The 24,320-nt window shown below is 39.8% G+C and overlaps 1 protein-coding gene across 2 annotated transcripts in view; it reads left to right on the forward strand.

The window, feature by feature from the left end:
- Positions 1–6,794: 6,794 nt before the first annotated feature.
- Positions 6,795–24,320, forward strand: part of LOC137172343 (glutamate receptor ionotropic, delta-1-like) — a 288,473-nt gene continuing 270,947 nt past the window's right edge. The window contains exon 1 of one of the 2 annotated variants that reach the window (XM_067576727.1): positions 6,795–7,284. In XM_067576727.1, the coding sequence (XP_067432828.1) occupies positions 6,945–7,284 (340 nt within the window). In that variant the 5' untranslated portion in view covers positions 6,795–6,944. The remainder of the gene's footprint in view (positions 7,285–24,320) is intronic. The other variant, XM_067576726.1, reaches the window with a different exon arrangement.

Genomic DNA, 24,320 nt, shown 5'->3' on the forward strand with positions numbered 1-24,320 from the left:
CATTCTCCGACTACAGATCGAGTATGTAATATTTAGACATCGTTTCAAAGCCCGTCTCTGTATTTATAATCTATTCAGTCACCGCTGCATCGTCTGAGAGGCCTTGATATCACGCAGAGGTATTTTGTATAAACCCATAACCCCCCCCCCTTCTTGCTCAAGGATAAGATGGGTCGGCTTTGTTTCTGTGAGCTCATTTAGAAGATATTGATAACGATCACGCTAATAAGGAGACGGAGCGGAGGGAGGGAGGGAGATCTTTGTCTTGTTCCGACTTTAATGGTCTTTGTCTCCCGCCGTCTGGTAGGAGTCACTCTGTAAGTGTCATTAGGATGTACAGGGAGTCGCTTCAGCTAAATATTGCGCAGGCTTCATTTAGCACAGATGAAAAACCATGAGTCACTGTGGACTCATAGAGCGGCTGAGTCACGTCACAACCCAGATCATTTTGGCTGTCTGCTGAGTGAGTTATCCCAACAGCTACTGTGCATTGTGTTTCCTGAAGCCTCCAAACCTATTAGTCCCATTCTAGTATATTACACTAATTGGTCCTCGGTGATTTCAGTGCCGGACCGACTGTGAAGTTGAGTCTCTGATGCGCTGAGGCTCATTAAACATGTGATTGTTCTTGTCATGTGGAGAGATATCAAGACATGTGACCCGCTAAAGGATCTTTGTTTAATTGAAGATCCACACCCAGAGATTTACAAGGCTTTAGTGGGAAAGGATGCTGGGAAATTACTATTCACATCCTTAAAGCTGCACTAATCAATATCTCTTATGTTGAAGATCCTTTCCAGACAGGTTTTAAGATATATATAAAAACACTCTGCTTTGGATTTCAGTCTAAGATGGGGTTTTTTCAAAATTACATCATTAAAATCCTTAAAACAACATCTGTTTGTTCCTCGAGAATCTATGAATATGCAAATATTGTTAATTTCAAAAAGCTTTAACTGCTGGACCCAGCTGTCTCCTACTTTCACACTTGTGTAAGTAGCATACTGGACCGTGATCGGCTCCAAACTAGTTGTGATGTCAGAAATTATGCTTTTAAGGTTTAAGGTGAGCGCAGAGAAACTTTCCTCCTTCAGCAGATGATGAACTGCACATACATCATTCTGCACAAAGAAGAAGAACAAACATCCGGAAGAGAAACACGTTTTTGAGTGTAAGGTTGATTTAAAGAGGTTAAATGACTACTACATGAATTACAAGCAACTTCGCAGCTCCCATCATCTCTACATTATTATTATTGTTTGAGTTTTCTGGCATGCAACCCGGCTCTCATCAGCTTTGTTTCCAAGAGCAGCAGGCAGTTGTTTTCAGCAAACAAGCTCTCTGAGAGAAGCCCGACTGCACACAACCTGCTCAGCAGCAAACAGCAGACGAGTAAACTTAGAGACTCGCTGGTGAAGAAAGTGAAACATTTGGCAGCTTAAGAGCCAGATACTTTTTCTCTTAGGAGTTGGTGGAGACCAAATCAGAGCTAAAAGGAGAGTTGATAATGGACTTACATTCATCAGATGGACATAAACATCACTACAAAGGTGTGATCATGTTGCTCTCTGTGTGTCTGCTGGATGTGGGGAAAAAAAGGCAACTGTTTCATTCTTGACAGAAAAATACATTAATGCAGCTTTGACATTTAAAAAGAGTACATTTGCTTCATTAATGAATTTAAAAGGGTACACTTGATAAAGAAATGTTATTAATTGCAGGGTAATAATTGTGTATTGCACACATAAATATAATTTCCTCTGGAAAACATCCAACCGCTTTGATTGTCAAATTGGACAAAGCCTCAGAAAATAACTGTATTTTTTTTTTTGTCAATGCAACAACATGAAAGCTTTAATTTAAAATAATGGTCATATTATTCCAGTGCTTTTACTTTAGTCAGCGTTCCCAGTTCTTGTTTGTGTCAGTGTTGCCCTTTTTTAAACCAGACTGCTTCATTTCTGGTCTTTATCCTCAAGTCAATAAGGGAATGAACTATTGAAGCATGAAGACCCAAAAGCACTGAAACATTTCAGCACGTCCATCATCCTCTGTGTGTGTGTACATTCTGATAAAATTGGTGTAATTCTCAGTTTTTCTGAACACAAATGGTGCAAATCAGATTTGCCATACATGGAAATTAATCTAATATTAATCTGATATCTGCCAACACAGTTTGTGCAAAATCTCTGACTCACAGCTGTTGAATTATTTTATTTTGCTGTAGCACACAGCAGGTAAGTCTGACTCCAACCCAGACATTTAATAAGTCATCAAAGTTTATTTCAAATGTATTTTGCACCAAATTTGTTGACTCTTAAGTAAAAAAATGTAGGTGGAGTGCTTAAAAAGGCTTTGAGAAATGGTGGAAAACCATTAAAGGCAGAATTTGGTGAATTGGTGACAATAAGAGGGAAAAAAGGCATTTTTTGCTACAACAAACATACATCATATGACACTAAAACTCTCCACCGAAAGCCGAGGTAATAAACTTTGTGCAGGTGGATTAACGGCTCCTTAAGGCTGTTTTCGAGGACTTAAAGAGTCTTCCTGGAGCCGTTGAGGAAACTCCACATCCTGACCTCCACCATGTGAGGGGATTAGCAGCGACAGACTGATTTATTTATATTAAATTGATCCAGCGAGCCAGATTCCAATCTTATCTGGTGGGCTTTTAGTAAAAAAACAAAACAAAACATTCACTAATACTCTCTAAATGCTTCAGTGCAAGTTCATTAACTCCACTTTTACAGAAGCCAAATTTGTCTCATTATCGTTTAGACAATTTAAATTTTTTTCTGGTGGAATTATCGCCTCGTCATCACTTCCTGTAACTGCCGGATGCTGACGAAGCACGACTCGCAAAAGGGAAAAAGGCTGAATGTTGATGATCCTCTCCATTGCTCTGTCCTCCGTTTGTTCTCAGCTCGGAGAGATTGAGCCCAAGTTCAGCCAAGTTTGACTCATCAAACATTAAGCAGCAGGGTCCCTGCGACCAGCCAGCTGTTCTGCCGCTGCATTTTCTTTTCTTTTTCAGTTTTTTTTTTTTTTTCCTGGAAAAACTACATGGCTGCGCTTCATGCTCTTCTACCTCTGCATGTTTTTTTTTTCCTCATAGTGGGAGATCAGTGATAACATGTCTGCTGCCCTTAGGAGAATCTCTTGACCTTTTAGTCCAGACAGATCTTCTCCTGCAGAGAAAATGGGGCTTTAACCAGAGATCAAAGGCTACTGAGAGGATTAAACTGCAGTTGTCTGCCTGTCAGGGAAAGACACAGGTGAGGGGAGGGGGGGGATCTTCATGTGCTTCACAAATATGAGGGGCAATGTTGTGAAGAAAAGTAGAGGTTAGGCTCTTAAAGGGAGACTTTAACTTAAAATCCTTTAAAATAACAAGCATTATTTTATTCTCGCATTGTTTTTTTTTTTTTACCTAGAAGTTGAATGAGGAATAGAGAAGACAGACACTTGACATGATTCAGTTCTGACTCTTGGTGTCATGATTCAATTCAGAATCAATTCTCAGTTCAAAACCGTCTCTCAACCTGATAAACAGAAAGGGAGACACTCTATATTCTTACTTCAGTGTGTCAAATCATTCTCTCATGTCTATGGTCCACTGAAATGAAATATGAAACATACCTGGAAGTTCAGCCAAAAAGAAAAAGAAGCAGAATGCTCCATTGTGTCACTAACATTAGGTCTCCAGCAGTGGAAAGCAGCCTCGCTGCCACATTGTTCTGTACCGCAGCGAACCACTGTTATCCAAAACGCTGTACATTTAAGTTATATGGACACAGCCAATTAGTTTTAAGCAACTAAAAGTCCTTAGTTAAGCTGTGAGAGATTGTGATGATGGATAAGGTCAGGGAAACATCACCATCATCGTCAGAAGTTATCGATGTTGACTGACTTCGTCCATCCCAACCTCCTCCCTGAGATGTTTTGCGATGGTGTAACAAAACCTTTGCTACTTAGAAATGTAACTCAGAGACTCTTCTAAACATTATATTTATATTGTATGAACAGGCAACAGCAAACACGTTTTGAAAGAAACATAATGAATCCAAGATGGTGGCGCTCTCCAACATTTTGTACAATACTTTATCAGATTTAACTACTTTATTTTATTCTCTATTTATTCGGTTTTATCCAAGCTGCTACACTAAGCATTGCTGCCAAACTGTATTTTGTTATGTATTAATACAATGACAATAAAGAATCTATCGATCAATGCTGCCCTCATGATATTTTTACCAAGATGATGAGGAAACATTTCTAGTTATCATATCTTCAGCGTCACAAAATGTTCAAACTGAACAAATCTACATATCGTTCAATGATAATGTAACATTTGTTTTCCTACAATATCTAACATTGATCATGCTTGAGTTGCATGATTTTGATTTTTGTTTTTGTTGCCTAAACCTAACTGCACATACGGGATGCAGGATGTGTCTAAGTCCTGTGCTTTGTGTGCAACAGCTTCCTAAAAACCATTTTGACCTATGTAAACATAATTCTTCTACGACAGCATTAAGAGAGAACTGTAACAGGCTGTTTTAAGTGTTTGAACAAACAAGCAGTGCTATTGTTTGCTAGTGTAGGCGATCCCAAAGAATAAAATTGTGTCTGAACCTTTTTGAAGTTCATAGATTTCAAGGGACGTATCCTGCAAACATTAAAATACGTTCACTAACAGCATAAAGAAGTCAAGGCTCCCAGGTAAACTCAAACTGTGGCGTCTGCAGTTTGGCCTCCTGCTCTGACTTTAGTGGCCCCAAACAATGTTTGATGTACCTGTTTCAAAGAGAGGGAGCCTAGAGAGAATGATTAGCTGGGAGCCTCATGCTGCCTCAGCAGTGTGTGTGTGTGTGTGTGTGTACGGTAGAGGGATTTCAGAGCTTCATATCTAGTTTAACAGAAGAGTTTAAATGTGCAAAGGCAAGGTTGGAGATTACACTGTCAATGTCTAACGATATAAAAGTACAGAGTGAAAATGTCTCAGCAGGAAGTGGAACTCGGAAGGTTGCAGTTTTAGAGGCAGCACTTAATAATATTGTGGGGAAGGTGCAACATGGGTGTTTGGAGGCTGGACTGAGCGTTGGGGAGTTTTTATGGGGTACGTCAACACCAGCGTGGAAGAGAAAAATGGTTGTAGAAGAGATTCAGAGCCAAGAAGAAGAAGCTAAGTGTTGAAAAGGGAAAACACACCTGAAGTGAAGGATTACATTTGTGTTTGCTGCAACCTATTTCATCTCCCCAGAGTCTTAGTAAGTGGATAAATGTAGAGCACACACGTGTTCAGGTAAATTCTCACTTCTTCTTACTTTGCTAGGGTGTAAAACAGGCCTCTTTTCAAGGGGCGACATACCTGGAGACACAGCAAAGTGCTTAGAAACACTCAAGAGATACACGTGATAGACACATAATTGCATGTTGTTCCTCAAGGTAAAGAGTACAGAGCCAAAATATTCTTGAGCAAGGATTATGTAGGACAGTTTAGGGCAGGGAGGGACTGAAAAATGGCCGTGGATTTAAAGAAATAACTCTAATATTGTGCCTGTATGTAGGACTTGCAAGTGTTCATGTCATCTGACAACTCAGGAAGGTTGTATGATAACTGAGTTGAATGTATGAGGGTTTAAAACAGCCAATAAATGTGGGTTTAATTATAATGAATGATGGACTTGTGACCATGTTTGTTTGGTTTGCAGGCACCTCTGTATCATTAAGCGCCAAGTCAGATATATTAGCGTTTCCCAGTCTTAATTACGACTTGGAGGTTGACATGAACGTTATATACAAGTCAGAAACTCACAGTTACGCTAACTCCAATATGATATGATCGGGCAATAGCCCCTTGTGTAGTGGAGCTTTCAGTGCTGTTGGAGGATACAGCTATACTGAGTTAACAAGGAACTGGTTTGGAAAAGGAAAGGTCCGCCCTGTGGAAGCTGATGTTAGAGGTGGCTTTGTTGTAGCCTGATGCTACTACTGATGAACGCTGTTAGAGTTTGATAATAATCTTTGCTGGCAACTTGTATGATTCACTTGTTTGTGTAATTTTGTGGAAGTATCGGCTTCGGACATTTGGAAACTTGTGGTTGTGTCTCCATTTGTCGATGGTAGAGGTTGCTTATTTTGGCTTTCATTGCCAGTTAGCACAGATCTTAGCTAAACAATGCTAGCTAACTGTTGCTTTGGAGGGTGTGTTTAGGAGCTGAGTAGCAGGTAAAGATATTTGTGTTTTGTTGTTGTGGGACCAAAGAAAAAACTGTTTAAGGTTCCCATACATGTGTCGGCACTAGATGAAGCATCTCTGTTTGAAGTTTGTTCAAAAGTAGAGACAAATATCTGCTTACTGTACTGTTCAATCTGTGAATGTGTGGAGAGCTTTTTACTCCATAAGTTTTGGTGTTTAGTAATAGTTTGTAGTTTATTCTCCACAAACTGGAGCTGATGACAGACCGAGACATTCACATTCATGTGAATGGCTCAGCCAACCAAGTTTGAACCTTTAGCTTAGCCTCAGCAGACTGGATGTGTGGCCTGTTTATTCATCCGAGTATCTGCTCTCTTCTGGATCCAGAGGCAGAGTTCAGATGTAGGCCAGAGCAAGGGTAAACAATGGTGTTACCTGTCAGACGGTTCAGTAGATTTATGACGATGCAGTCTGAGAGCCACTGCAGAGCCCAGTGAGGGGTCAGGACATCATTTAACATTATAACTGGGCTTTTGTATACAGCCTTTGGCAGTCATCCATGGATGCACTGATTAATGTGTTCATAGGATTTTCAGAGTTTGTGTTTTTGATGTTTTTTTAGGAAATTGTGTTGTGCCAAGTTTTAAAAATATAGTTGGTCCTCAGTGACGTTACTTGCCGTCTCAGTTGTGTCCTCTTTCTCCTGGATGAATCACAATTTTGTCCACATTTCGTAGGGATGATTTTGCACTCATCAACCTCTTACCTTTTTCTTCTCTCTTTCCCCCCTCCAGCCTGCGAGCTGATGAACCAGGGCATCTTGGCATTGGTTACCTCGACAGGCTGCGCGTCAGCCAGCGCGCTGCAGTCTCTGACGGACGCCATGCACATCCCTCACCTGTACATCCAGAGGAACAGCGAGGGATCGCCACGGACCGCCTGCCAGTTCAACCCGAGCCCCGGGGGGCAGCGCTACACGCTGGCCGCTCGGCCACCGGTCCGCCTTAACGACGTCATGCTGACACTGGTGGAGGAGCTGCGCTGGCAGAAATTCATCGTGTTCTACGACATCGAGTACGGTAAGTGATCGACAGATTCGCCGTCCTTGTGCCGGATTGAGGAATTTGATTTTCGGGGCTGTGAGTGAAACTTGAAAGTTTTGATTATTGTGAATTGTGGAAATTTTGGAGGAATGTTGCTGATAGAAATTTAACAAGTAGCTGTTACAGCTGCTATTTGTTGTAGAGGACAAACTAAATGTAGGTGTTTATGTTTGTGGAACTGGATCATTATGAAGTCTTGAAATTCACAATAGCACATCTGGCTATTATTGGAGCCAGATGCTCTTTTAAATGGAGCAATTTCTAACCTGTTTAGAACCTCTCAGATGTAAAATATGGTGAATTTTAGTCTAGCTTTAAGACAAATGTTTTTGTAGTTTCTGTGTCCTCTCATGTGTTGTGATACTGGTTCTTTATCAAGTGAATCATCAGCAGAAGAGCAGTTGTGGCTTTGATAGTGATCACACTGAAGGAAAGACAGAAACTCTGTTTACAACTTCAGATCTTATGTTTAAAAGTTTCGTAGTACTTGAAAGTAGATGTGGAGCATTTTATTTGAAATAGACAGTTGATATGTTGCCTGTTTTAGACACTTCTTAAGCTATTTTATTTTAATTGATACATCACTCATCAGAAATTAGTGTGCCTTGAAAAGTCAATTTAGATTTAGGTTTGTTGACAACACCAATATATTATAAAATATGAACATATCAGACTTTGTTGGGGGATATAATTATAGTCTTCACACTCCATGAACCATTTTAACAAGATGGAGAGAGGTGTTCATTGAAATATTACAAAATAAGAACCGTGATTACCAAGTTGCTGTTTTACTGAGCTTTGTCAATCAATGCACGTTACGTTAAAATAGTATTTCACTTCTTATTCAGCTGTAGAGCAGTATATGCATCTTTTAATGAAATAATCTACATGTTGAGATTTGTCTCAAAGTTGGTAATTATATGTTTATATTAATACAGACACTTAATTTTCTGCTTTTTCATTCTGTGTGCATCCAAAGCATCAATGAAAAATGTGTCTCTTGTGTCATACTTTAGAGTTATATTTCCCTACCGGTTTTGACACGGATATCTTGACTTTATGTCACTATTTTCTTTCTCATTTTCCCTGGTATTGGTTTGCTGCAACGTTTGTTGTTTCTTGCGTTTGAACTCTGTGGGATGCTTGTTTTTTCTCAGGGTTTGAGCGGCGACGTTATCTTAACATTCTGTGTAGTATCACAGCTGGGTGCCGCGACTTCTTGATGACTCACCTGCTCTTTTTAGACGGAGCAGAGGCAAAGAAACACACACATATACACACACAAGTTTACTCACATATAAATTCTATCTATGTGTATGCCCTGGGCACACTGTATCAGACTGTTCTTGTTTGTTTATACCCTGTTTTGACTGTTACTTGTGTACCGACTGTAAAAGCAGATTTCCTCTATAGAGGACAGTAAATAACAAGAAGTACAGTCAAGATGGTGGCGAAGATAACAAAAACGGGTATTTATTCATCTCATATTGTGCCAAACTTTAGTGGATCATAACATATCAGGTATGGAATTAATCTGCAGATGCTCCGGTTCAAGATGAGACCAAACTTTTCTATGGATGTCAGTTTTTGAGCCACAACAAAGGCAAAAACGTGGCCTGCAACAGACTAGGTAAACCTTGTTTTCAGTCTAGCCAATTACCGGAAATGCCTCTTTCTATGTTGTCTAAGCTTTATGATAGGCTCATAAAGAATATTATCAAGATTTATTTGAATTCACAACACAACCCGGCTCTCAAGGTAACAAAATTCAGCACTAATTGATCTAACATGGCAACGAGGCATGATTGGTTATCCCTACTGGAAAGAAACTGGAAGATTCAGAACTGAAGAAGTTTTTGATCACTTGCTGCCCCTACCGGCCGTTCAAGAGGAGTCAGTAGTCAATGGCAGCATAAAACAGAGCAGTAAATGATGTTATAAAATAGGTTTTTCAAAAATGGTGAATCACAGCAACCATGAGAGGTCCTAATGTCATAAATGTGCTTTAAAAAAAATTAGGCTGATGGCTCCAGCAGTATGTGAGATCAGCTGCAGACAGATACACACGAGTCACGACCGACCTTATGATCTCCTCCGGGGTTACGTCTGGCAGAGATAATGAAACTGAATCTGAATCTGAACTTTTGCTCACACAGATTTGCTGAAATTTGCACCTCCGGCGGTGACTGCTGCTCTGTTTTGTTATATTTTTGGGTGTCATGATGATGCTCCTCGTCTGTGCATTTAGCAGTAAGAATGCTGCTCTTTCTCCACATGCACAGATAACTTCTTCCTTCTTCCTGTCTAACCTGTGTCCCACCAGCTTCCACTGGCTTAGGTCAAATTGGCTCCAAATTAGTTTCGTTCATACCCATAAAAAACAACTTTAGCTATAATCTCTGCTCTCTAAAAACCTCTACATCATTCACTTCCTTCTTTCCTGTGTGAGCTAACCACAGACACTCGTCTCGCTAAAGGACTCGACTCTTCTGTCGTGCTGCATCATATGGTCCAGGACTCATGGGAGATGGGGAGTGTTAAAGGCAGCTAAATATCATCTTCATCTATACTTATGCAGTGAACAACACGACATACTGTTGAGTTCCAAGACTGGATTTTTAGTTATTTACGTTACTACAAATGACATTGAGATTTTGAATGATTTTCCTACTTCTGGAGCAGAATTCTGGAAGTTCTGGTTTCACTTTGGCTCTCTATGGCCAATTATTTGGATAAAGTAGTAACCGTCACCTCTTACTGTACAATTAAAGTAGAAGTTTTTAGGTCTTGGTGACTCTTGCCAGCTCAGCTATGAATCAAATGTAACCCAACTGTTCTAATGATGAAGGCCGTCCAGTTTTATATTTTAGTTTTTGTTCTGTTGGAGATTTAAAATTGTTTCATTCAGCTCAAACTTTGCATCTGAGTACAGAAATGGCAGACCACATGTGGTCAAATAATTGAAAAAGCATTAGGAATAACTGCAGACTGCCTGAATGTTTTTCAGTGTTTTCTGGCTTTGGAAAGATTTCCATGACTGGGTGTTGCAGCAAAACTTGAGAGATTGACTCTCCTGTCTGGTGTATTTGTTTGGAATAGCTTACTTGGACTGTATCTTAATGAAATCACATTAGGCCCAATGGATTTTTGAGCGTAATCGATACAGGATTGTGGCAATTACAATATAAGGATATAGACAGATGCAGGCATTTAGCCTCTCAGATACTCTTATCCAGAGTGATTTAGAGTAAGTGCATCAGTAGCTGCGGGCCAGGATCTGAATCCTTTAATAACGAACCAGCAGCTCAGTGAACATTAAGACCAAAGAACAGCAGTGAGGCTGCAGAGGAGAACTTTCCTTCTCCAGCACCACACTGTGAAGGCATCCATAAATACTCACATAAATGCATCTTTGCTGCTTACATTTTTTGGAGGACTTACACAATCAAAAAAAAACCTCTTTCTCCAATGGCAGATTTGTTAGTTTGATTTCTTTGTTCTAACCTTCTTTTGCACCCCGCCCGCCTCCGATCCCGATGATGGATTTGGGGGCATTTGACCCTTGCGTGGTAAAGCCCAAGGCGATGTTGAGACTCTGCACTCGCAACAGGAAGCATTAAAGCACTTTTTTTTGCTGGATTTCAACACCACACAATTTCACACTAATCTTGTCTTGGAGGACAAGCATGGCTGCACAAAACCTGCACATGGTTGACCTTCCCTGTTCTTGGCAGCGGTGCGAGCAGAATTATCAGCCTGGCTGTAGTAAATCTTTTAGTCTTGGTTTCGTTACTTTAGATGTATCATGCACCGTTTTCAGATTCATGTTGTCATGTTTTAGTTCATTTCTTTGAACACTGGCAGCATTAGTATCCCTCAGTAAAAAAATGGACCCATTTCAAAGAGAGGAATTATTGGATCTGACACGAAGTGTTTCACATTTCTGAATCCAAAACACGTTTTAAACTATTTTAGACAATCAATAGTATGAGTCATCTATTTTGTCCAAGATGACAAACACTTCCTGCTTCTCAATTATAATCATTTGCTGCTTTCTTTGCTTTATATCGTTGTAAACATCTTTGGAGATTGAACCTTTGGATCAGACAAAATAAGACCCGTGAACTTTGTTTCAAACATTATATAGATTTTTTTCTTTCTAATACTAGGTTTTTGAGGCTGATACCAATATTGATATATGAAAAATCAGCTAGCAATATATCGGCCAATATATATATATATTACATAAACACATAACAGAAACAAATGAGGATCCTTTAAATTTGATTCTTTAATAAATGTGACCAACAAATATCCAGAGCAGATTTTACAGTATAAAAATACATTTGTCAGTGCACTGTAAATACAGTAAATAATCTAAAACATATCCTCTTACTGCCAACATATAAATTGATACCAATATATCTGTAATGAGCTCGGTCTCACTCTACAGATCAGTCCTAAATGTAAATAATAGTCAGTCGTCCGCCAGGGACAAAAACTTTGCAGCAGGATTGCTTTGCAACATAAAACTGTCTGAACCGTCCGTCTGATATGATAACAGCTATTAGAGATGCAATAATCTTCTCAGCCTGTGAGCTGTAGCTGCATCCAAAACTTTTATATCACAGTGAAGCACCACACCGTTAAACAAACATATATAACTGCTTAACCTTTGTGTGAAGATGTTGCTGCAATCATGTTTTCATTATTGTCTGCTGTTATTTGTTGGCTCTATGTAGTGTAATGTTTCAATATCTGGGTCATTGTTGCTGTTTCCAGTCCTGTTATTGCTGCAGTCAGAATGATTTTCAATAAAAATCCAATAAAAAGGATAATAAAAGAATCACATAGTGATAGTTTTTCTTGTAAAACATTTCAGACTTTATTATTAATGCTTGATATAAAAACAGGATAGGATATCACAATATCTGTTTGCACAGTTATCAACACAAATAAGATAGAAAATATAAATGTGTGAATGGAGCCGTAACAGCTGCTTGTCAACGTTGGTATGTTTTAAGGGGATTTTTCTGTTGTTTTTTTTTAAAGAACGCAGGGTGAGATGAACACAGTCAGGGTGAATAAACCACCCTGTCTTTGGACAGATTTAATGGATGCTGTGCTCTGATGTCAAGCTGCCCTCCAGCTCCGATATGAACCAAGTGTCAGGCGGAGTGATGAGAGCTGAGAGTGAACTTCTGATCCAGCTCAGATCAGCAGGGACTCCCACAGAAAAAAAAAACACTGCAGCGTGGTGGAGCAGACAGTTCGGTTGTGACTGCAGGAGGTGAACGAATGGACCAAACCCCTCGAGGATCACAGTAACCGATAATGTTATATCTGACACAATGTTATGACAGGGGCTGGAAAAGGGAGTGAAAGTGGGGAAAAATATTGGGTTTAACGGATGGAAGACAAGCTCTTATCTAAGGGGAACAAATGTAATATAAAACATGCAATTCTGAACATGTAGACGCATTGATTTGTACCAAAGCTACATTAGAGAAGTCACGAATAGACACTTGAAGTAATTGATTCTTGTTAATAACTTGCAGTATAACTGTCTGGTTGATTTTCACTCTTAACTAAACCGACTGCAGGTGAAACAGACACTGTTGGAGCTCCTTTGGTGCATTAGTGCTTTTCAGATTTTATTTTTTGGCTTCTCTTGAAAGTATTGACACAGTTTTCAATGTGCTGTAAATATTTTTTTATGATGTTTTAACCCCTGAGCTTTGGTTTTATTTGAGCAGGTTTTGAGATATCTGTGTGTGGGATTTAGCTTGTGCTGCTCACAGAGTTTTTTTAAAAAAAGAACAAATAGTTGCAAAGGAAACTGTTGACAGAGTGTTCTCCACTCAACTCTGCACATTTTACATTCAGTGCAAACATTCAGTTCCAACGCAGGAAGTGATGTGTTACATAATTTTGAGAATGCTGACAGTGAGCATTTTGCAGAATCATCTATAATCAATATTCTGTGTCATGTCCCGAGATCTCAGCAATTATGTCGGAATAAAATTACCAGTAAAGAAAAAAGTTACCATAACTTTTTTACTTACTGATATGAGCAGACTGCTGCTAGCTAGCGTTAGCCACCCAGCAAATCTAGGAACCGTTCAGTCTGACTGCCAGCGCTTCAACTCTGGACTAGATGATACCTCGTCAACAAAACACATGAACAGATGTCAGATCGGTGTGCAGAGTCATTTTCAGTCTGACCCTCTCGTAGAATTCAGTCACCACAGTCGACCATTGTGAGTTAATGTAGTGTAGCTAATAATATCACAGTCTGCAGCTATCATCTACGTTACTTTTTTGACTAAAAACAACCTTTTTGTGCATATTGTAATGACACGATTTTACACGTTATTCCAGGCTGGGGGAAAAGAAGGTGATTTTTCTTCAACCCTTATAGTAAACATGTCTTGGCTAGCACGGTTGCAGACCTCTGAGTTCTTGCACAAATCTGGGATTTGTACAGTAATTCCAACAGGTTGGATGTTGCGCTTATTGATGGCTGTTTCCACCAGAAACAGTCGACTAATAAATCAATCAGAGAAATAACAACTCTTAAATAAACATATTTCTTCAAAGGACAGAACTCCCCGTGCACAAGCCAGTATTTTCAGTCAGGTGCTCGTCGGTCGCAGGAACACCGCACACTGTAACGACTTTATTAAGAGCGAACAACGTGTTTCGCCTGTAGCTTCTTCAGGTTCGCTCAGTACGACTGCTGAGTACTCACAGGTGTGATAAATACATCTGAGTCACATGACTAATTATCACAGTCTTCATTTTCTCAAAGTGAACATTTTACAAAGCGCACGACAATGAAAATATACATATTACAAAAAACATGACGTGATTAATGTTACACAAAGTTACAAGAATGACACCATTTTATACAATTAAACTTCATTACATCCCTTAAACAACTGACTGAATAGGATGAGCAGAACGGACTACAGGTCCTACAGCCGTCCCTCTACATCACTAAACGGGACGGGTGAATACAAGGGGATCTAGTGGTTTGTCAGCTGAAAATAACAATCAACTGGACAGAAATATCTCAGACTGAGTAATGACATGAACCTTCTGTCTTGGAGTTTAATCAAACTCAGACCAGCGGTGCCTCGTGTCACGTTTGACAGATTTTGAAGTTCCGGGACCAAATGTGAGGTTTTCCAAAAGTACAATTAAGTGTCAAAATTTCCCCGCATCAGTCATCAGTGTCCGCTACAAATGAGTGTTTAATTATGTCTATAACATTACAGTTACTGACAGCAGCTAGTAGCTTTTTAATGAGGCTGTTTTTGTTTTTATCCGATTTGTTAAATGCAAGTGAAGCGCTCGTTTCAGAGGTAATTGGGATTAGTCTGTCGAGGGATCGTGGAGAAAGTGGATGTGAATGTTTCCACTGTGTGGTTCGGCGGAGACACGGTGCCGCGTGATCCCAATTAGTCGAGCAGCGTCGGGGTCTGTGCGGAGTCGAGCTGAATGTATTTAGACTCATTTGTTTTCTCTGAGGTGGGATTTCATTCTCTGCATGTTAATCGTCCTTACAGCAAGAGAATGTTCTTCTGTTTTATTTTATTTAGAAAGTGTATGTGTGTGTGTGTGTGTGTGTGTGTGTGTGTGTAGTTTTGGTTTGACTTTGGTGATACTGTGATCTTTCTCTAGTGACACACAGGTAGTCCTGGTTATGGAGGTTTTCGGAGGATCCTGGTTATGTGTCGTGCATGTAAACACCGTAACCTGTCTGTTTATTCTCTACCACATTCACAGGTAACTCAAATTATGTAATAGTTAGTCAGCAAAACAAAAAAATATGATGATAAATGATGATCAACACGCTGAAAGGGAAAATCTGACTTTGGTGATGCAGCTCATGAAATGTGTTGTTGCTCTCGGTGATCAGATAGAGAAACAAGATCCAGCAGATAAATGAACGCAGCAGAGTTCCGAGAGAGTCAGAAACCAACGAAGATCAGAAACCTGGATACTGTTAGAATCATGTAAACACTCATAGAGGTCAGAGGTGAATTTGTAGTTTTAACAAGTTGAGGATGATGATGTTTGAAGGATGATTCAGATATTTTTTTAGGCTACATATCTTTATATTTGGCTGATGAAACATATAAAGTTTTATTTTTCATGCAGGGATTTAATATTTCTCCAGCAGAGTTATAACCTGGTAGTGTGGAGACAACTCTGAAGCAGGTTTTAGACCATAAAGTAAGAAGATGCAATGAACCAAAAACTGAAAAGAATAAAGTAATAACATTTGTCTGGTTAACTTAATTAGGGATTGAAGTTACACTGCAGGGATGATTTATGAGCTCAGTATTTCTAAAATCCTGCAGCCTTATAAACATCAACAACATACCGTAAATACCATCCACCCTTGAGATGGTGGCGCCTTGCTCAATGGCAGCTCAGCAGTGAAGGAAGATGATTTGTTTCTATTGTTTTTTACTTCCTCACTGCACTGATTGATTGACAACTTCATACGGATCTGGAGACATTTTGATTTAAATCTTTCTTTTACACATTAAGTTGAGGTTTAAAGGTTGTTTTCAATAAACAATAATCATATATTTTTAATTAACTCACTGTGCTTTTATTATTTAAATTCTTTTCTATTTTACTTCATGCAGATCTGGGAATGTTTTGTGTAATCTGGGTGAGGCTAAAGAGGTTTATTATGGTGACCAATTCCTCAAGACAGATGATAAATATTATACTTTTTATTGCATTCATCCATAAAGTTAAGTGATGTGAGAACATCAGAGGGACCTTATAGATATTTTGGCCAAATCTGTCAGCTTAAATTGAAATGAATTCATGTTAGAGTTTATGTCTGACCAGGTCTGCCAAATACCTGGAAGTAACTGGACATTATAGGCAACATAAGCTACTCATGAATGTTAGATTTTGAATAATAAGTGGTGCCAATAGAGCCCCTTTTTCTGCTAATTGATGGTGAACAAGTTGACTGTCACGTCCTAACGGGACTTTTTCTGTTTTTAGTTGGACTTTTTGAGGGACTCTTTCATTTGTGTTGCATTTGTGTCCTGGTTTTGGTTTTCTCTGTTTCCCTTGTGTGTTCCTCCTGTGTTTTTACCTTTTTGTTTACTTTAGTTCCTGTTTTATTTTGAAATTTTTCCTCCTTGTGTCTGGTCACCTTTACTTCCTGTGTTTGATTATTTCATGTGTCTCACCTGTGTTTCATTTGCAATCACTTCCTGTGTATTTATAGTCCAGTTTTCAGCTTTCATACTGTGTTCTGAGTTTATTCTGCGTTTATGTCCCGTGTTTCTGACCCTAGTATCTTGAAATGGGTGGGTGTTTCCGCTGCGGTCACTGAAAGGACTGATGTGCAACTTCACTCTTGTTGAAAGCTCGTTGAGCTTTGCCAGACCGCAGTGTTACATACTGTTTCCCCCTCATATAGCGCCTCGCGACAGTACAAAGACTCCTCATCAACATCCGTCTTGTATCGGTTTTCCATTCAAACTTAATTGTCCCTGAGGGCAGATTTGGTTTGTTAAACCACACATAACAAAAGACATATCTCCTCTCTGGACTTAATCACACAACGCTATCGATCCGCTACGTCGTTGGTTTCCTGTCGACACTAACCCTCTCTAATTCCTGTCATTCTATATTCTCTCATCCATTAATTGTTTATATATATAATGTTTATTTTTCATTGTTAATTTCCTCATTAAACCCCTCCAGCCTTCTGGATCCACCTTGTTTCAAAATACATTAAACACCTCCTTGAACAAAATTGAACATACACGGTAAAGTTTGGACACCAACTTTGAACGCACTCACTAAATCTTCTTCTCTCCCCCTCTCGTCCTCCCTTTTCTCTACCTCTTCATCTTCATCCCCTTTTCCTCCTCGCCCCGTGTGATGAGCGAAGCCATTATAAGTGTGAGCCAAGCAGGAGGCCCCATTTATTCAGATTAGAGGCTCATTGTTGAGGGATACGAGGAGCAGATGGGCTTTTTGGTTTGGCTGTCTGGCCGAGTCTGTACGGACCGGCCTGCTCTGTCAGTCGGCTGTTATGATGATAAAAGGAGCTCCTTGGATTGCCTCCTTCCTTTCCGAACCCCCCCCTGCCCCCCCACCTACTCGCAAACCTTCCCTGCTCCATTTTTTTAAAAGGCAATAAGTAAGATGTTTGCTGCCTCATAGCACAAAGCGACTATAATATATCGATGGGAGGCAACACAAACAAAAACACACACACACGTCTGTGTTTTAAGGACATTTTCAAAGACAAAAAAGAAGGAAAGTTGTTTCTGGATTTAGGCTGCTGATGTCTTATCATCACAAGACGTTTCTATTGGGGTTATATATAGAGGATGATGGCGCTCGATAAAGGTTAATAAAGGTCAATAAAGGTTATTACCTCCCTTATGGCCTTTTAATAATCTCTCTGTGTTCAGACAACGTCCTTCCCTCCTGCTTTCCTGCTGGTTCCCACAGTCTCCCACGCCCACTTCAACTCTCCACATCCCTCCGAAAGACGTTTTTCAGCGTTTTCATGCCGTCGCTCTTGTCTTCTGACTCCCGTGGACGAGGCGAAATGTGTTTGGAACTCACCGAGTGTGACACCAGAGGAGGGCGACTGCAAGTTTTAAAGTCTTATTCCTACGTCCAAAGGAAAACAAAGTAGTAAACACGGTGAGTTTTCTGTCCTCGTGAGCGATTGAGTCTGTCAACTGAGTCGTAAAACTCACATACATTGCAAATCAGCTTGTGTTCAGAGTTTCTCGCTTCTCTCACAAACTTCCTCAAAGAAATTCTGTTTCATGAGGTGCAGCCTGCGGTTTGTTCCACCGTGTGAGTTGGAAATTCGCAGCAGCGACGGTATATACAAGGGGGGGAATTTGAATCCTTCCAATGGCAGCCATGTTGGGAGGTCAAGGCTGAATTCAAGTGCAGCTATTTGGGCTGTCAACATTTGTTTTGTTGTCCAGTGTGAGGAGAATCAATGGAGGATGTTTCATAAGTGATATGACTGTTATGTGAACACCTCAAAAGGCATCAAGGTACACACTGATTATGGTGAGTAAAACATGTCAAAACACCCATGACTGTGGTTTTCAATGCAACTGCTTCTCCTAGAAATTATGTTTCTACAGTCTACTACTAAATTGTTCTCCCAGTTACTCTGCGTTAGCGTCGGGGAGGTGTTCAGGGTGGATGGAGGGCAGACACTAGAGACCAAGGTTTCCTGAGTGTGTTTAAGTTTGGGCCTAAAAAAATCACTTTGGTTAAAGTTAACGAACGACGGTGGTTCCAGTTAAATGTTAGTTGTCACGTCGGGTCTTGTGCTTCAGGTTACTGCTGATTATTAGTGTCTAAACATAACAATAGTCACTACAAGTGGATATTGTACTGCAAGATAATATATTTTGGTGTAAATAAAAGAAATACAATGTCACTGAACGTTTTACTCAAACGTTCAGTATCAACATTTTTGCCAGATATGTTCATTAACAACACGTCTTCATATTTGCTGTTGCAAATTAGTCCTATATAAATTTAAGATAACTTCATTTTCACTGTTCAAGGACAATTAAATGTAATTTGGAGCAAACCTATAGATGCCTAAATATGAATAAAAACATATTTATGTGTATATAGACACTATACAGCATAAGATACAAAAAATGTAAAATAGATAAGAATATAATAATCTGTATACACAGAATAAAAAAGTAAAATGTCCTGCTGGGAGCAAGTAGTGCAGCAAATTGGAGAAAAACTGCATAGAACTGATTCAGATGACATGTAATTTCTTGGAGGAAGGATTGTTTTATGAAAGCAGCAGAGCTTTGACATGTGTCTTTGCATCTGGATACAACACTTTCTCGTTTCCTAGCATTGACATCTCCAAAAAAAAGCAGCAATTTCATCACATTCGCTTCTCTGATCTTCATCTTAACTTGATTATTTCTTCTGTTTGTGCAGCCTGTTTGCTTCCTGCATTGTGTGCTTTGAATGACACGACCGGTGTGTGTGTTGCACTTAAATTGATTCATAGTAAGGTCAGAAGCAGACAGAACAAAACATAGGCAAGAATGCTGCTTACATTTCAGGTGCTTATCGATGCGTACACGTTAATAAAAATATATAAAATATCATGAGCTACAGTCACAGACAGACAGTAATGTAGAATACTGTATATCCTACTTTTAACCAACAGTGTTTAAATGCCATGACACCCCATAATACTAAACTGTCGGATGGAACAATCACAATAATGATAATTTGGCTTATTTGTAGTGCTGGAGGAAATGTCATGGGCTCGTTAAAATAAAAGGATTTGTTCCCGTCGGAGAATCAGTGTGCTCAACACATTTAAAAAGTGACCTGCCCTTTTAGATTATGAGTTTTGCGAGCGAGCGTGACACTCCCGCCTCAGGGTGACGCTTGACGAAAGGTCAGATGTCACCTAAAAACCACTAGAATTCATTCCCAAGAGATCACGAATGTTCCCGGCAAATTTGACGTAAATCTGCCCAACAGTTGATGAGATTATTGTCATTCTGTCACAGTTTATTAGACCATATTCTCTTTATGTTTTCCTCAGCGGGGGGGAGCAGAGGTGGGTAGGACGGTGGATACTTAATTTGGGTGCACTGAACCTTTTATTAGGTCACACTGAGGCAGCTTATCATGTATTAAACGTTTGACAAACGAGCAGAAAAACTGACCGACATCACTTTTTCTTAAGCCTCTCCAGCCACGGCAGAAGAACGAAGAAAAGGAAGTGAAGAAGAAGAAGCTGCACACACACACACACACTCACACACACACACACACACACAGAGCGCAGGATTGATTTCTGCCCTTCTGCGAGGGTATCAATATGGCCGCTGTGGTTGCGTGGCTCCACTGAGCGTGATGCAGCAGCTCAGCCACATCAAAGCTGCAGACTCCAAATCTCACGCTGGCTGCACACACGCTGCCGGCCGGCCGCATGGATGGACAGCTGAGCTGCAGTGCGCTCTGGGAAACGGTGTTTTTCATCAACACCCAATCAGAGGCAGCTGTCAGGCGGAACAGAAGGCCGTCCTGGGGAGAAACGCTGATAAAGACATTGACACAGAGACTGAAGTGTGTGTGTGTGTGTGTGTGCGTGTGTGTGTGTGTGTGTGTGTGTGTCGTGGGTAAACAAACACACACAAACAGCAGAACACACACTCGTTTCTCCTCTCTTTCTTTGCCCTTCTGTAACACACACACCTCTACAGTAGCCCATAAATTGCGGTTTGTGTACCTGTGTGCACGTTTTTGTAACATCACATATTATATTGCATCAGGGTTTAAAGGGGATATATTCTACACATATCCAGGTCTGTGTTTAAAGTCTGGAGATCTACTGGAATATCTTTGCATGATTTTTATTTATCTCGTACTGGCCCTTTGTGCAGCGCCTCAGTTCAGCCTCTGTTTGAAACAAGCCGTTGTCTCTTAAAGGCCCCGATGAACTGTTTTAAACTTTTGATTTATAAAATGTGCATCTTCAGTGGAGAGAAATAAGAGCTAAAGATACAGAAGTAAAAAAAAAAGAAAGTATCGAGAAATAGACAAACTTTTTACAGGATTTGTGAAACATTTTGATAACAATTTGATAAAAAAAAAAAAGTTCCTATTGTGATGTTGTGTACTGGCTACACAGACAAAGATGGTACATTCATTGTTGGTTTTTTGGTCTCTTAAAAAAAAAAAAAAGCAAATAAAAAGATAAAATAAGAGCAGCCGTATCATTTAAATCCTGTCAATGGTATCAGACAAACTGCATTTGCTGCTCCGCTGATCATAAAACAGAGCAGAAAAGTGAACTTGAACAGTCGATTTCTTCCCTCTTCAGTGATTTCAAAGCAACAATATATCATGTTTCCATTCTGCCGCCGCACGCTGTGACCGAACCGTACTGTGCTCCCTACTGTTAATTTAATAAATCTTTCATCGGCGACAAGGCTGATCAGATGAACGAGAGCTCTCGAGAGCGGCGAGATCTCTGTCGAAGCGTGACGCGCCTGAAAAGAAAGATTAATTAAAATATGAAATATTAAAACGTGAAGTTACGGGGAGGAAGAGGAAAAAGAGAGAGAGAGAGTGGAGGGAATTAAAAGAGAGAGAGAGAGAGGTGAAAAGGTTAGAGGAGGTGGATTAACTCCAGGCGGTGTGTGGAAAACAGCTCCGCCTGAGGCTGGTCGCTGTTAGGATGCATCTGTGTTTCTGCCTCCTTGTAGAGCTGTTTTACATAAAGAATGTGCACTCGGTTAAATCTGCACCTTCGTTTTTATAAGAACCACAGCTGCACCTTCATGCTGATGAATTAAAGGGCCAGTCCACCAACTGTACACTTCAAAGTCAGTTTACTAGTCATGGTAAGTGTCGTACAGTCCTATAATGTCTTCTGTGGCTCTGCAGGAGCTGTTATAAACTATTGTACTGTGTTTTAGCGACTGATAAACCTTTAAATGCATTAACCGGTTACTCAAACTTGACTTCCTGGATCATATTTTATTTCTCACTAGTACCCAGAGGCAACGCAGCCCCTATGTGTGGTTTTCAGCCTGAATTGCTGCCATTGTTGTTAATGTCATCGTGTTTCTTCTTCTTCCTCTTCCAACACCGCACTACTGCCACCATCTGTTTTGTCACCGGTATTACAGCGTTTCTACAAAGCTCCGTTTTCCCCCCGTACGCACTACAACGCCAAGCCGGCGTTTTCACATTTACACACTGTGGAGGATGTTTTGGAAAAGCTCAGTTTTCAGGGGAGAGAAATGCTTTTTTTTAGTCCGGATGGAGAGTTAAAACAGAAGAAGATGCATTTACAAATTTAGTCGGCTTAGTGTGGAAAAGACTTTTCTGTTTGCCGCCTTTTATTAAACCAAATTTGAAGGTTAATATTTTACACTGCACTGTAACTTTTATTCTCTTGTTCTATCTGTCTTATTCCCTTTTAGCTTCTTTTTATTTCCAAATTTAATAGTTTTTATATGTCTTTTTACTTGTGTTGCTTTTATATTCTGTTTTAATGCCTTTTCTGCTCTATGTAAAGCACTTTGAATTGCCTTGTTGTTGAAATGTGCTGTACAAATTAACTTGCTTCACCTTGCAGCAGCGTTCTGATTGGTTACAGTAGTCTAACCTGCTGGAAATGAAAACACGGATTAGTTTCTCGACGTCCTGCCTGGACATCAATCCTCTGATTCATTCAAAACTCCTAGGAGTCTAGGATTACACCAAGATTTCTGACTATGTTTTTAATTTTCAGAGACATTAAAGAGAGCTTAACATAAAAACAACCCCAGCACCACCAGTCCCCGAGCTGCAACCCTTAGAAGTTTAGAAGTGTCTGATGATCTTCACATCGACTCGCAGGTGAACTTGCGCCGACCCGCCTGAGCGCTCATTTCCTCGTGTCTTTAAACTGTGTACATGTACATTTAAATAATCGTCTCGGTGATTTACTGCGTTTGACTGTTTTGAGCCAATCCCGGCTGACTCGCACTCCGTAATTTGCTTTTAATTACAAAAGAAATAAATGGATGCTTCTCCGTCAATTGAACTCCATTGTCAAACGGGCCCCCTGTTCACCCCTCATTGGGCTAAACTCTCCAAGAGGATTAAACCTCGGTCTGAAAGCCACTTAGAGAACCTCATATTGCTTCATACATATTTAAGGCTGCACGGGGCAACACAAAGCGATGTTAGACAACGGCTCATTGGTTCTCAGCTCGTTAGCTCTCTTTGTTGTGTCTCCATAGGAAGCAATGGAAACACAATGGTTCCTCTGTTTGAATGAGCCGTTGGCAGGCACAAGAATGTTTTGACTTGAAGGACATATGAGGACTCAGAAAGTTACAGTAAAGTATTTTAAACTTGTCTCACATGTGCTATGAATACTTGACTAGGATTGTGTGTGATATATGGTTGCGTTTAGAGTCCTGTTATGGTGTTTCGGCAGCATGAGATGAGTTTTTTCATTGTACAACCGAGAAAAAAATCATTTAATTGTGAAGTTTTTAGTGCTGAGTCACTTAACGGTGGCTGTTGAAAGGTTCCTCCTTCCCAACATTACTTGGGGTTTTTTTTGTGTTTTTTAATCACTAATTTCAGTCTAGTGTTTCTGTTAATTTATCAGTGATGTTGCACCAATAACAGGTTTCAGTCGAGTAGTTTCACAGTGTTTGGAGAGCTTCCGTCCTGCGGTGATGTGTTTCTTTTTAGAGAGTGTCGTGATGTTAGGACACATTATTCTCTGCTTAATCAGTGACACCGACAACAGGTGTGAATCATTAGTTGCACTAAGCAGTGAGTCACTAGGCTCTGTTGAGATGAGGCGGGCTTGCTAAAACTGTTTGTGTCCTTGTAGCTCAACTTGTGGTTAACTGAGTGGATGGTTGATTCCAGTCAGGAGAGGCCGAGAAGGTAAAAGACCAGTCGCTGGTCAGTTATGATGAGTAGAGAAGAGAGTAGGCGGCTGCAGATTTTATTCATTTATTTTTCTTAAGTTATTTTAGTTGAATTTCCGGGGTTTGTTTTTGCCTCTGTTTCATTAATAAACGTCAACCAAGTTTAACAGAAAATTTCACTTGTAAGACAATTTAATGCTTTAAATGCAAAGTGCTTTAAGTTGAACTAGTTTTGATCTTTTTAAAAAATAACTCAAGTAAAACAATTACTTTAAAGATAATTTGGCTTTTTGGTTAATAGTTGCTAAATGTACTACATTTTAAAAACAGGAATGGTTACAACTCAAGTTCGAACACTCTAAAAATTAAATAAAATCTAAACAAATATATACATTAAAAAAAAAGACTTAAGAAATCTCTCTTTAATATCTCATGCAAGTTTTAAAGTTGCAACCGTTTTTAGCCACTTGGGTGCAGGCAACAAGCTGAAAACACACATAAAATTGTTTTGGTCAGTGTAGAGGAAGTAGAGCAGGTCGTCCACCAATC

This window comes from Thunnus thynnus, chromosome 20 (genome assembly GCF_963924715.1).
Source record: "Thunnus thynnus chromosome 20, fThuThy2.1, whole genome shotgun sequence".
NCBI classification, from domain to species: domain Eukaryota; kingdom Metazoa; phylum Chordata; class Actinopteri; order Scombriformes; family Scombridae; genus Thunnus; species Thunnus thynnus.